Source organism: Thermobia domestica, chromosome 18 (assembly GCF_964235325.1).
Source record: "Thermobia domestica chromosome 18, izTheDome1.hap1.1, whole genome shotgun sequence".
In the NCBI taxonomy this organism is placed as follows: domain Eukaryota; kingdom Metazoa; phylum Arthropoda; class Insecta; order Zygentoma; family Lepismatidae; genus Thermobia; species Thermobia domestica.
The window spans coordinates 140,723,347-140,736,006 of NC_137471.1; the positions used below are offsets into that span (position 1 = coordinate 140,723,347).

Consider the following 12,660-nt stretch of genomic DNA (forward strand, 5'->3'; position numbering starts at 1 on the left):
GCAGGGGACCAAAAAGTTCCTAGATATTCCTACTTTACTTCCTTGATATTTTAATGTATATTGTTAATATTGACTACCTGTTCACCCTTTTTTTAAATATGATTTTATGAAGTTCAAAGTGCTGACACGAAAAACGTAACACGATAATTTATTATATAAAATATCATGATCTACACAGTCAAATGCCTTACTTAAATCACAGAAAGTCGTTAGAACATGGCCCTTTTAAAAAATCGTATAGTTTCTTTATTAGCAACCCTAAGCGGAAACCATAATAAACTAGGTTGGTGTGTCTTTTATCATGTTAAGTATAGAGATTTATTCAGGCTTTAGCAAAAATTGCAGAGCATAACAAAATGTGAAACTTCCAAAAACGAATTATGACTGCTATTGTTAATACCGGAATTTAAAAAGCAAATTTAGCATTACGTTAAAGAATAAAGTCCATAATCGCTACAACAGGAACGTAAGAAAGGTGTTCAAAACTTTGGACGTAAGAACGTGGTGTTTATCCTATATCGTACTTCATAAGCAAGACTACTACAACTACAGTCAAGGAGCTTGACCCTTAGGGACGCACCGCTGTCACTTTTGCGGGTGTTACACATTATTCGTGCTTTTTAGTGGCCATAAAACAGAGGCTTGTTAATGCTTTTGCGCTGTTGTATTTTTACGGTTGTATTTATACCCATAACGTTAAAGCCCACCTAAAGTTAAATTGAATCCAAGTATGCATAAGCGGAGCTATGGGGGAGTTGCCGCTCAATTTTTTGACAAAAAGTAAAAATGCCACGTATAAGATAGTCACCTACCAAGACCTGCCAAGTAATCCGAGACTGCCCAAAAGATCTGGCGATCAGGAGGCAATTCCTAACTCCGCTCATGCAAGATTGCAATTTCTCCCATGAGAAATAATTGATAATTCATTATATACCCTAGTAGCTCAAATTGTTGGACATTTATGGGATCATATGACATATTTTTGACCGTGTTCCACCTATATTTGAACAACATAGGGAGGATCGAATTCTCTATGGGTATTAATATTTTTATTTTCTGTTTCAATATCATTAGAAATGCATAAAAATAATGACTTTTGCGAAGTGTCTATAACAATAAACTACAGAAAGACAGAGTGTAATTCAATGTAGGTTAGTCGTTGATCAATGTGTTAAGCCATCATGATATCGAGCTTTGTCGGACGAGAAATGTAATCGCCAGTTGTAATTCATTTGTTGTATTGTGCATGCATGGATATATAGGAAATGCGCTACGGCCATTTTTGTAATTGACTCTTGTTATAATATTCAGTTATGAATACAAAGGAAAAAGGAAGCCACAGATATTCGTTTTGATCGACATACAAGGACATATGCAGATCCGTTCTGACGCGTGAATAGTACCGTATTAAAGAGTTCGACTAACATACGTTTCCTGCAGTAGTCAGACCTTTAGTACGACAATAATCATGCGTAAAAGCGACTCTGTATAATTCGAACTGTGTCAAGCTAGTAATAGAATATAATTTTGTATAAATGATTCGCTTTTAATTTGCAGTGTTTAATTTTTTCAAATGTGTGAAACGTCATTGTTAACTGTTCTTTGGGCAACATTTTGTTTTACAACTTTGGAAATAAGCATGTCATTTGAGAAAGAAACAATGACAAAAGAGTTAACGTATACTTACAATGCAGACTAAGTATACGAAGTTACATTGCTACAACACTTCAATGGTACATTCCTCCGTAAAAACTTCTACTGAATACCTTTCCACTAATAATTTCTTGGCGCCTGACTTCAAATTCTATGCATATTTATAGTATGTATGCGAATTTTTACTCTAAAAAACGAGTATTTAGTTTACCAGCTTTAGCGATGGTATCTGGTCGATAGCTATCGAGTAGTCAAGGGGAACTAAGATCCCTGTGAGCACCTTCACCTCTCCGAAACTTTCAATTTTCTCGTATCTATATAAATAAAGGACGAGAGTACCGAGTTTACTCCCTACCTAAATCATTCTAGACCACTGTACCGCCAACAAAAGTTTATCAAATATAGAAGTAGGAGAGGAGAAAATAAAACAAGTAACGAGTTTTCGATAGCAGCGTAGTATTATTAGAGATGATACGAAGCACGAATGTGAAATAAAAGCTAATGTGAAAATAGTAAAAGAAGCCATTGGTAGGAAGAAAGTAGTAGAAAATGGATCGATCTGGGCCATATGAGGCCATATTACAACATACTTGGCCAACTCAGGAGCCCCTGGGAAATCGAGCACCTTGTACCGTCAACCCACGGTCTTCTACGACCTCCATTTTAGGGGTGTATTTGTTCCCTTTTATGAGCACTTTTTAGGGGGTGTACTCCTTCCCTTCTATGAGCACTTTTTAGGGGTAAACTCGTTCCCTTTTATGAGCATATTTTTCAACACCTACGAACACATAGCAGAACTAGTAAAAGAGTATGACTTATTTTAACATAGCAAAAATAGCTGAGACTACGTAACATATCAGGGGTGTATTCATTCCAACCCTTATTTTAACATAGCAGAAATTACGAATACACAGCATAGCATAAGACTATGTAACATAATAGAGCTAATACAAGAGTATGGCTAATTTTTTCAACCCTTATTTTACCATAACAGAGACTATGAAACATAGTTCATTTTAGAGGTGGACTCGTTTTCAACCCCTATTTTAACATAGCAGATAATACATAAGACTACGTACTTTTTCCACCCCTTATTTTACCATAGCAGAGAATACATGGAGACTACGAACACACAGCAGACATTAGACTACGAAACATAACTGGAGTGTACTCGTTTTTCCAACCCCTATTTGAACATGGCAGAACATAGCAAATTCGTTCCACCTTTATTTTAGCAGAATATAGCAAAGGGGGTACGAACACACAACTATTTAACGTAGCAGGGGTGTACTCGTTCCAACCCTCTATAACAAAGATTCTTTTAAGGAGTGAACTTGTTCTAACCTCTATTTTCTTTTACAAGGAGATAATATTTAAAGATTGCAAAGGAATGCAAACTTCCGTGTTTTGTTTTCAGTTACATAATAACTTCCGCCATATGTGGATAATTCTCATTACGTCATTCATCCGGATTTTAAAAACATTGTGCTAATTTTTTCTTTAACAGACAATACTGATTTAATAGTATAACTTGTCATTCAACGATAGGACTAAAAAAAGGGGGAAACCCCGACCGTGACTCGATGATATCATCTCTATTGCACAATATTGCGCAATGCAATTACGAAAGGTATAAAAGACTGATCGAGAAGTGATAATGATGAAAATTCAACTATAGCACGGGTTAGGCTTAACTTGTACAATGAACAATTACTAAATTATATATTTGTAATTACAATTCAATCTCTGATCATATTACACGTTTATCATTACCAATAACACTTCTACAATCACTAAACTCTCTCTTAAATTCAGGGTCACTTATTTCGTCATCTTATCATAATTGCTCAGCTCCTAACACCTTAACTTATTAGCCATTACAGTTTGAATTATCCATAAACAACATGCTAACATAGTTCTTCTTCTTTTAAACATTACATACTTGGCGTTAAAACCTAAGTTCCTCGTTGTCAACCATTTCATTTCCCTACAACATAGAAAGGAGGAGGAAAAACTGTTTTTAATATTATTATTACGGCGCACCATTATCAGATTTCTTTTGCGAGTCGTTGACCAAGTCGTTCCCCACAATAGGCGTGTCGTGCAAATAACCAAGCACACGTCAGGTACTAGCTTTTACCTATTGCTTCCTGCTCACAGCTCAGAACATTGGTAACTATGGATAGACGTACAGCAGTAATTGCTTTATGGGAGTTGGAAGGCTATTCTGCAACTGCAGCTAGCAGGCGAGTAGGTGTCCCGGCCTCTATAGGAAGGCGATGGATTCGGAAATATGGTGCTACAGGTCAGACTGGTAATTTACGAACTCCTGGTCGTCCGCATGTGTCAACCGAAGCCGAAGATGCGAGATTAGTAAACGAAGCCCGGTTAGACCCACTAAGGACGTCTAGACAGCTAAGGGAAGCTTCTCTCTTTCCTGGTAGTAAGCATACAGCTCTGCGAAGGCTTCGTCATGCTGGGTTACGTGACTGTGTTGCTGCCGTGAAGGAAAAACTCTCAAACGACCACAAAATTTACCGTTTCGCGGTTGCACAAGCGAATGTGGGTCGCAATTGGGAAAACGTAGTTTTCTCAGATGAATCCATATTCACAACATCAAATGAGGGACGCCGTTTTGTGTATCGTCCGAGAGGCACCCGATATGACCCTGGATATGTGGCTGCTTGCAATCGCAGTGGCCATGTATTTATTTCATGTTGGGGATGGATTTCCAGTCGCGGAGCAGGACAGCTTCACAGAATTGAAGGACATCTGGACAGTGCTCAGTACTTAGACACTATGAGTAATATCATGGTGCCATCTGTACGAGTATTTCAGCCTGATGGTGTAATTCAGTTCCAGCAAGACCAGTCGCCAATACATACTTCCCGTGTGGTTCAGAAATGGTTCGCAGGGCAGCCTGAGATTGATTTAATTGACTGGCCGCCTCGTGGAGCAGACCTCAATCCCATAGAAAATATGTGGGCAGAAGTGAAGCGTACTCTAAGGGACAGTTGGCCTGAGGCAGATCCACCATGAACTCAGGATGACCTGTGGCATCTTGTTTCCGGAGCATGGCTGGAGGTAGGGGAAGGAGATAGATTTGTCACCCATTTAATAGATTCCATGCCCAGAGGAATGGAGCGTGTAATAAATTCAGAAGGGTCTTGGACACAATATTAATGTCCCCGCCTTAACTCCCGAAACAGTTCTTTTCAGGGCTACCTAAACGTTTCTGAAAATATTTCTAGAAGTAAACCACTCCTTGTATCCGATTTCAGTGCAATTCTACTAACAAAAAAGACGATAAATCGCTGAAGGGTTTGAACTCAAGACCTCTTCATTAACAAGCCCGTACTCTACTAGTGAGCTAACATGAACACGCAACCCAAACACGATTTTCAATTTCTGGTGTTCGATGACAATGATGCTCATATACTTTGTAAATGGTGTATTCAACTTGGGATATTCCGCAACACACACACAAACATAAACAAAGCGAGAGAGAGAGAGAGAGAGAGAGAGAGAGAGAGAGCGATGAATATACAAAAGCATATTCAACGTATTCGAATGAGACTCTAAGTAACGACATTCCGTTCTAAAGAGAATTTGTGTTTCTTCCCGTGACGTTGAGGGGATCGGGAAAAATTATGTGTCTTCAAGCAGGATCCGACTTTGGATACTCTGTTTATACACTTTCTATATCCGTAGGAATATACTGTATTTCACGAATGTAAAAACATGCTGTAATGAGAATATTGAGAAGTTACATCAGTACGACAAATAGCTGCAAATAAATACACTACATAATTTATTTATTGCTATTGAACGATTTTCCTAACTTGTATTTAACATTCTCATATATAATACCGACCATTTTTGCAATTGCTCCATTATCGGTGTGGTATGGTTGGTTTTGGCTAATTTTGACCATGGCGTACCCGTGACAAAATTTTGGAAATATATATATATATACGACGTATATATATATATATATATATATATATATATATATATATATATATATATATATGATTGTAGGGTAAAGCCACGTTTCATTTTTTTCTCCATAATTGTGCTCGCAGACCATCATAGATAAAAAAAACTCAAAATATTGAATCGAATTTTTTGAGGGGGAAAATGGTCGGGGGGAGCTGTTAATTTTTTCAGACAAAGCCCTCGTATGCACCTATACATACATCCAAGTTAGAACAGAATCGATCGAGCTATTCTTGAGAAATAAATTAATTGCACTTTTCCAATTTTGCCCCAATTCTCATGAACCAATGAGAGTTGAGGTTCGAAACGTGAGGGATTAATGTATCTTGGGGGTACCTACATATCACCTTCTTGTTCCAAAAATTCATCTGGGGGCATTTCCTTATACTTATCCACCCACGCACTTAGTTTAGTACCATTGTTTTTTTGGTGTTTGTTAGAACGTTTTTCTTCAAACTGTCAAATACAAATCACAGTAAATTGTGTAATGTGTTGTCACAAAAACGTATACCATACTATTTTCCGATCGGTATAAGGAAGAGATACCATAGGTACTATTTTTCGATCGGTATGGTAAAATACTATTTTTCCATACTATTTTGCCGTAAATTATTAATTATATGTAAACTTTGTTATTTTTAAATGATTGAAGTGAGGTAATTTCACGATGATGTTTTAAAAGCTGGTCATTTAAGGGGGGGAAGGAAATCATTTGGGGGGCCTGGCCCGATGGGCACCCCGTGGCTACACCCCTGAAAACAACAACTTTCTTCTCCTTTAGAAACTAAACTGAACTTTTATCATCTTGACATCTAAACATGTAGCTCCCAGGCAAAGAGTTTCTGGTTGTATTGACAAATTCGTGAGGGATTTCGTTTTTGTTTTTTCTCATAGTTCCCAAACATGTTAGGCCCACACTAAGTAGGTGTTCTGCTAAGTGATAATTAGTAAAATAATTATCCATTGTTACGTTGAGGTGGGTTCGTTTTATACTTTCTAACAGTCTCACCACAATATCACTCGGTTTATTCGACAGCATTTTAGGACCTAGTGGTTGATTTCCACAATAAACTTCAAGATCTTAAGTGTAGAACACAGTGCATAGATTTTCAAGCCGTGCTTTGCAGGTTTTTGAGCCATATATTGAATAAAGCTGCAGCGACCTCTGAATACTACTAGCATCTCATCAATGGTAGTATATTCTCCTAAACTGAATGAACTTTGGCTGTTGACACGAAAACAGTTGAACAGTTCCCGGATTGGGGCTAGTTTGCCAGTTGCATTACGTTGTGCTCTACTACGTATGTCATCAAACCTTATTGCTCGCAACAAATATCTGAACCTGTTTTCGCTTAAATTAGCTCGTAAAATTTGGTTCCATTCCGTTTGTATTAAAAAATTCTGATATATCGGCGTGATTTCCTCTTTTTACCCCAATGAGAAACAGAACGCCAAACACTGCTAAAATTTCTGCCTTTGTTGTTAGCCTGTAATCTCTTGCTCGAACATTAAAATCCCCATTTTGTACTGCAAGTGTTTCTCGATTGTTTATTTTTTTGTTCTATATAAATATTAGTATATTTTACAACATTATCTACCATTGCAGGACTAATTATCAGTGAAAAACATTCCAGGCGAGTTTTATAGTTACGAGCTTGTCTTCTAGGGCCTGGGAGTGTTTTTATTATATTCACAGTCTTTATTTTTGCAGGTAACTTGACAGTATGGCTAGACCTAATTGTTTCGTTATCTTTACCAATGCAAAATTTGCACACCTGTTGTTCCATCTGTTGCAATCTCTTTATCTTCACCGGAATCCAAGTCAGTATCTGTGTCACTATTATGAGTAGTATCTTCAATCTCCTCTGCAACGTAGTCTGGATCGTCTGAATCACCATCACAGTCTTGCATGTTACAGTCACCTTGTACAGAGAACACTGCATCTTCATTCTCACTTTCTTCCCTTTCCAACTCGGCCAGTACTCGCTGAATATCCTCTTCGGTAATATAGCGTTCAGCTTTGCACAAAAACAAAAAAGCAGGTTTTAGTTTTCACAAGAAAATACACAGAATATTTGGAACAAAGAAAATTGGATATAATAAGAGATAGATGGAATCACTGGTAAGAATTCAAAAAGACGATCTTGGGGGGCTGGGAGGTCCGGCCCCCTAACTGTATTTATGAATATACAATATATGGCATATTTTGAATGCAATTTGTCTTAAAATCCTCATATATACCTTCTGCCCCCCCAAATTTACAAAGAAATCGGCGCCCTTGCCTACACCATCCAATCTCCCCATCTGGTAAATTACCTTTCCTGCATGCAGACTTTTCTGTTTCTGAGCTGGCTACACTAACGTATTTTCGTTCGTCTTTTTTTCTTTTGTTTGTTAACTTTTCTTTTGTGGTGCAATATATTCTTTTAAGTGCTATAAAATGATTAAAAAAGAAACAGCCAATGAAAAGTAATGATACTTTTACTTACATTTTTATTATAGATGCGCAACAAAAGATATTCGTTTTCGCTCGCGTTGACTGCAGATTGGCCGTGGCCCCTTTACCATGAACTTTGGGATTGTACTGAGTCGGAAGTAGGCGCTGGTTATAGTGCGTCCAGTAAGAGAACGTCTCTGACAGCTCGCAGTGACATTGCCACTACTCGCGTGTCAAGGTTTTTTTCGGTGCAACTGTTGTGGCAATTTAATTAATGGTATAAAACAGAGTGATCGTGGTTGGTAATACTGGTATCAAAGTAGGGGCTGCAATGTCCCACCGCATGTAGTAAGAAACGTCTGCACCCGCACACAATCTAGAGGGCGAAAGTGTAAATAGAGAATACACAGCCCTCCAGCGGTAATCTTAACGCTCTGAGAAAAATTGTGCACAGAAAATAAAAATGATAGCCAATTTCCCGCGGGCGCGAGCGGATGAAGCTTAAGTTCAAAACTAGTTAACGGTTTTTATAAGATTATGTTTAATAACTAGAGATTATAAATTAGATTCAAGATTTTGCCTCGCTCATATAGCCTCGCTGCTGAACGGGACTTTAAACTCAAAATCAACTCAACTCAATTGTGTAGTAGTTTGAATAATATAGGTATTTCAGGTAATTCTTTTGTCCATATATATTTCGTTTAGTGCATATTTTGCATATTAGTTTTTACTTGTTTTTAGTGCATAGTTGCATGCATATTTTCAACATTTTTAGTGCATACTGATAAGTAGTGATGAGTTTACGAGCTGATGAATGTTCTCACACAGAAGTGAGAATTATCATGATATGAAAATATTCTAGGCAAGGGTCTAATAAGCCTCCAAGGACAAAAAAGGACAATAATTTCCTGGTAAAGAAATATTGTGTGGCAACAAACGTGAAAGCTCGACCGAGAAGTGAAAGAAAGATGTACCTGGAAACACATGCCGAAGCTAATATATCAACTGAATTTTTCTCCTTAAAATCCATTCGCAAACAGGCTGCTGCTAAATTATTTTAATACATAAGAAACTAGTAAGATATAGGGGTATACGAACTACAAGGAAACACTGTTGCACATTAATAGCACTTTGTTGTCATTTTATTTCATGTCTACTGAAGAAATAAATAAATACAATAATTTTTGAACGCCACTAAGCGTTTGTTTATATTTATATCAACTTTGTCTCATAATGTCACTAGAAGTGATTTATGCGAGTTTTTATTTCAAACGTTCATATTTATTGCTACAAATATTTCCCGGCACAGTACTTCTAATAATGGTCAGTGAAATAGAATACCAACCAAGAAAAGCTTAGACTATATTAACATCTGAGATAATTTGGAACAAAATATCATTTGAATTAGCATTTTTTTTACTTCATTCTTGATCGTAATTTTGTAAATGCAAATATTGAATGTAATAGTACATTATTTTTATTAAAACACATTAAATTATTATTACCTAAAATTAACTGTGTATGAAATTTCTGTACGTACAATTGAAATTCCTACTGTCTATATTAAAATGGTCGTGCGGTGGAATTTTCTAAACATTGTTATTTTATATTAAAATTTTCTACGCCGTTTTTGAGCAGAGCAAAATTATCTTGATCCCAAGAACATAGCATTTGTAATTCAAGGTATGCAACTGGAGGATATTCTTTCCTTAAAATTTCTTTTATTTGATATAGAAATTACATTACCACCCATGGCATAAAATTCTAATTTTTTGAGGAGAAACAGCAGATCACAATGATATTCTTTTTTTTCTTTTAGCATTGTATACAGGAAAATTGATTCTAATTTTAGACTTGAGGTATTGCTCTAAATTTTTCTTCCTACAGTACTGATTAACTTGCTACAAGAATATAACATGTCGCCTATGACAGTTAAATTTTGTTATATTAACTTGGCTGTTTTCAAATAAATATCTCATTCGACAAAACAATATTTGTATCTATGTGTAAAATTGCGTACTTTATTCTTGAAGTAAATGCAACATTGAATTGAATGCAAAAGGTTTTCACCTCTTCGTTGTGTGATACTAGGAATATCTTATGACCTTAGTTCTAAGAATATTTCACCATTATGGATTTTAATATGTCATTCTAAATGATACTTCTATGTGTACTTGATACAATATTTGTTTTTGAAAAATAAACGTTTTTGGGTTAGGTTTAAGTTTTTATCAATATCTTGTTGTGCGAGTTGGTTACAACCGTTATTTATTACATGTATGAGTTAAAAGATGTCGTTTCAAACTTGTTCTATGATTAAACCCCTTATCACATTCCTTACATGGAAATGGTTTCTCATCAATATGGTTTAGAATGTGTTGCGCTAACTGTTCCTTTCGTGTAAAAGACGCACTACATTTCTGACAAGAATATAATTTTTTACCTGTATGAGTTAAAATGTGTCGATTCAAATTACTCTTTTCTATAAATGATTTACCACACTGGTAACAAGTATGTAATTTTCCTCCTGTGTGAGTTAAAATATGGCGATTCAGTCTAGTCTTTTGAGTAAATGCCTTACCACATTCATAGCAAGGATATGGTTTTACACCAGAATGGATTAAAGTATGTTGTTCTAAATGAGTCTTACGAGTAAAGCTCACATTACAGTCATTACAAGAATACAGCTTTTCACCTGTATGGATCAAAATGTGACGTCTCAAGTTGCTTTTCCTTCTAAAAGTCATACTACATTGGTTGCAAGAGAAAGGTTTCTCACCGGTATGGACTAGTATATGTTGTTCTAAATGTTGCTTCCGTATGAAAGCAGAACCACATTCCAGACAAGAATATAATCTTCTATCTTCATGAGTTAAAGCGTGTTGATTTAAATTACTTTTTTCTAGAAATGACTTCCCACATTGAAAACAAGTATATAATTTTCCCTCAGTGTGAGTTAGAATATGCCGCTTGAGATTATTCTTATGAGTAAATGCTTTACCGCATTCATTGCAAGGATATGGTTTTACACCCAGGATATGGATTAAAGCGTGTTGTTCTAAATATGCCTTACGAGAAAATATCATATTACATTCATTACAACAATATTGTTTTTCACCCGTGTGGATCAAATTGTGACGTTTTAAGCTAACTTTTCTTGTAAAAGTCATATTGCACTCTTCACAAGTAAATGGCTTCTCGCCAGTATGAACTAAAAAATGACGTTTTAGATCACTCCTCTTGGTAAAGTATTTATCACACTCGCTACAAGAATGTAATTTACTTGTTATACTGGTAAAAATGTATTTATCTACATCAGTGTTCCCTGTAAGCGCTTGATTTCTTTGATTAAACGATTCTGAATTATCACAAGCGTGAATTGCATTTGCTCGTTGTAAATCAGATTTCAATAAAAGCGACTTCTTTGTTCGGATGAAATGAGGTCCAAGTGCAATAGACAACGGAGCTTTCAGCGATTCACTAGATTGCCTTCAATAAGAATAAATAATATTAGCAAGTATTGTCATAAAATTATTTTTATGACATCTTTCAAAGGAAAGTACGGGTCTAGTTCGTTAGTTGGTATTCTCAGGCAAATTAATATGAAAGTAGTTCAGTGGCGTTATTTTAAATTTGCTAAACATAGTCAAATAATAATTACAACAGTAATTCTGTAATTTAGTTTGTCATGGGCGTTAAGAAGCTCGCCCCCTTCAATATCTAAACTGTTTACTTAGGAAGTTTTGTCTTGCCTTTCATCAACGTCTACTGCTTCACTTGCTCCTCTTGTTTTTGGGGAATGTTTTACTGTTCAGTGTATCCACACTTCGCGACAGTGACCGTTTATTAGCTTGAAGTTTGTTAAGTTCTTGAGTTAAAAAGAATTGTATATAAAGGTTAGTTTTATGTTTATTAATTGGCTTGTATTATTTCCATCACTTCACAGAGAATGCTTTGATCCCAAGTTAATACGTACTTCGATATGGTGGTTTATCTTGGTTGAAACTTGTTAGCACACTTTTATGACGATTCGTGGCTTAAAGAGCCTGCCTTACTAAAAATAATACAAATTTTACAATTTTTCTTTTGTTTGTTTATTCATCAGTGAAAGGAAATAATGAAATGCAAGTCACCACAATCATATATAATGCTATTCTACAACAGAAAATATGAACCTGAAGAATGTTCAGGGTTGTCATCCATAGAAATTACAGTGTTGCCAGAAAAACAATTTCCCTAAAGTCTAAGTTAAGGCAGCGAATAAAGGAACGAACTCAACTGTATTTGATTACGTGTCATGTTGTATTGGTTTCTTGTGAACTAGTTTTTAATTAGCATTATTATTTAGTTTTAACAACTGTATGTTAAAACTATTTTGTGTATTACAAACTAAATACAACTATTTTTTTTAAAAGTATTTCCTAAATACAACTATTTGGTCTAAGAATTAATTCGTGCGGGTGGACAAGAGATGGCGCAACGAACGGAGCGTCCGACAGTTCCGTGTATCCACACATGTGTTGCAAACCCCTGTCATCGCGTATCGTTCGTAGTATAGAGCAGTGGATTAA

At 35.9% G+C, this 12,660-nt stretch overlaps 1 protein-coding gene across 7 annotated transcripts in view; it reads right to left on the bottom strand.

The window, feature by feature from the left end:
• The window catches only part of LOC145675018 (uncharacterized), a 55,555-nt gene that overhangs the window by 17,697 nt on the left and 25,198 nt on the right, over positions 1–12,660 (bottom strand). For 4 of the 7 annotated variants that reach the window (XM_081745383.1, XM_081745381.1, XM_081745380.1 and 1 more), the window contains exon 5: positions 9,185–11,578. The exons of 1 other annotated variant lie outside the window; for it this stretch is intronic. In XM_081745383.1, coding sequence (XP_081601509.1) covers positions 10,354–11,578 — 1,225 coding nt within the window. In that variant the 3' untranslated portion in view covers positions 9,185–10,353. Of the gene's footprint in view, positions 1–7,427; positions 7,671–9,184; positions 11,579–12,660 lie in introns of those variants that run through there. 2 more of the 7 variants (XR_014129104.1, XM_081745386.1) reach the window with 2 other exon arrangements.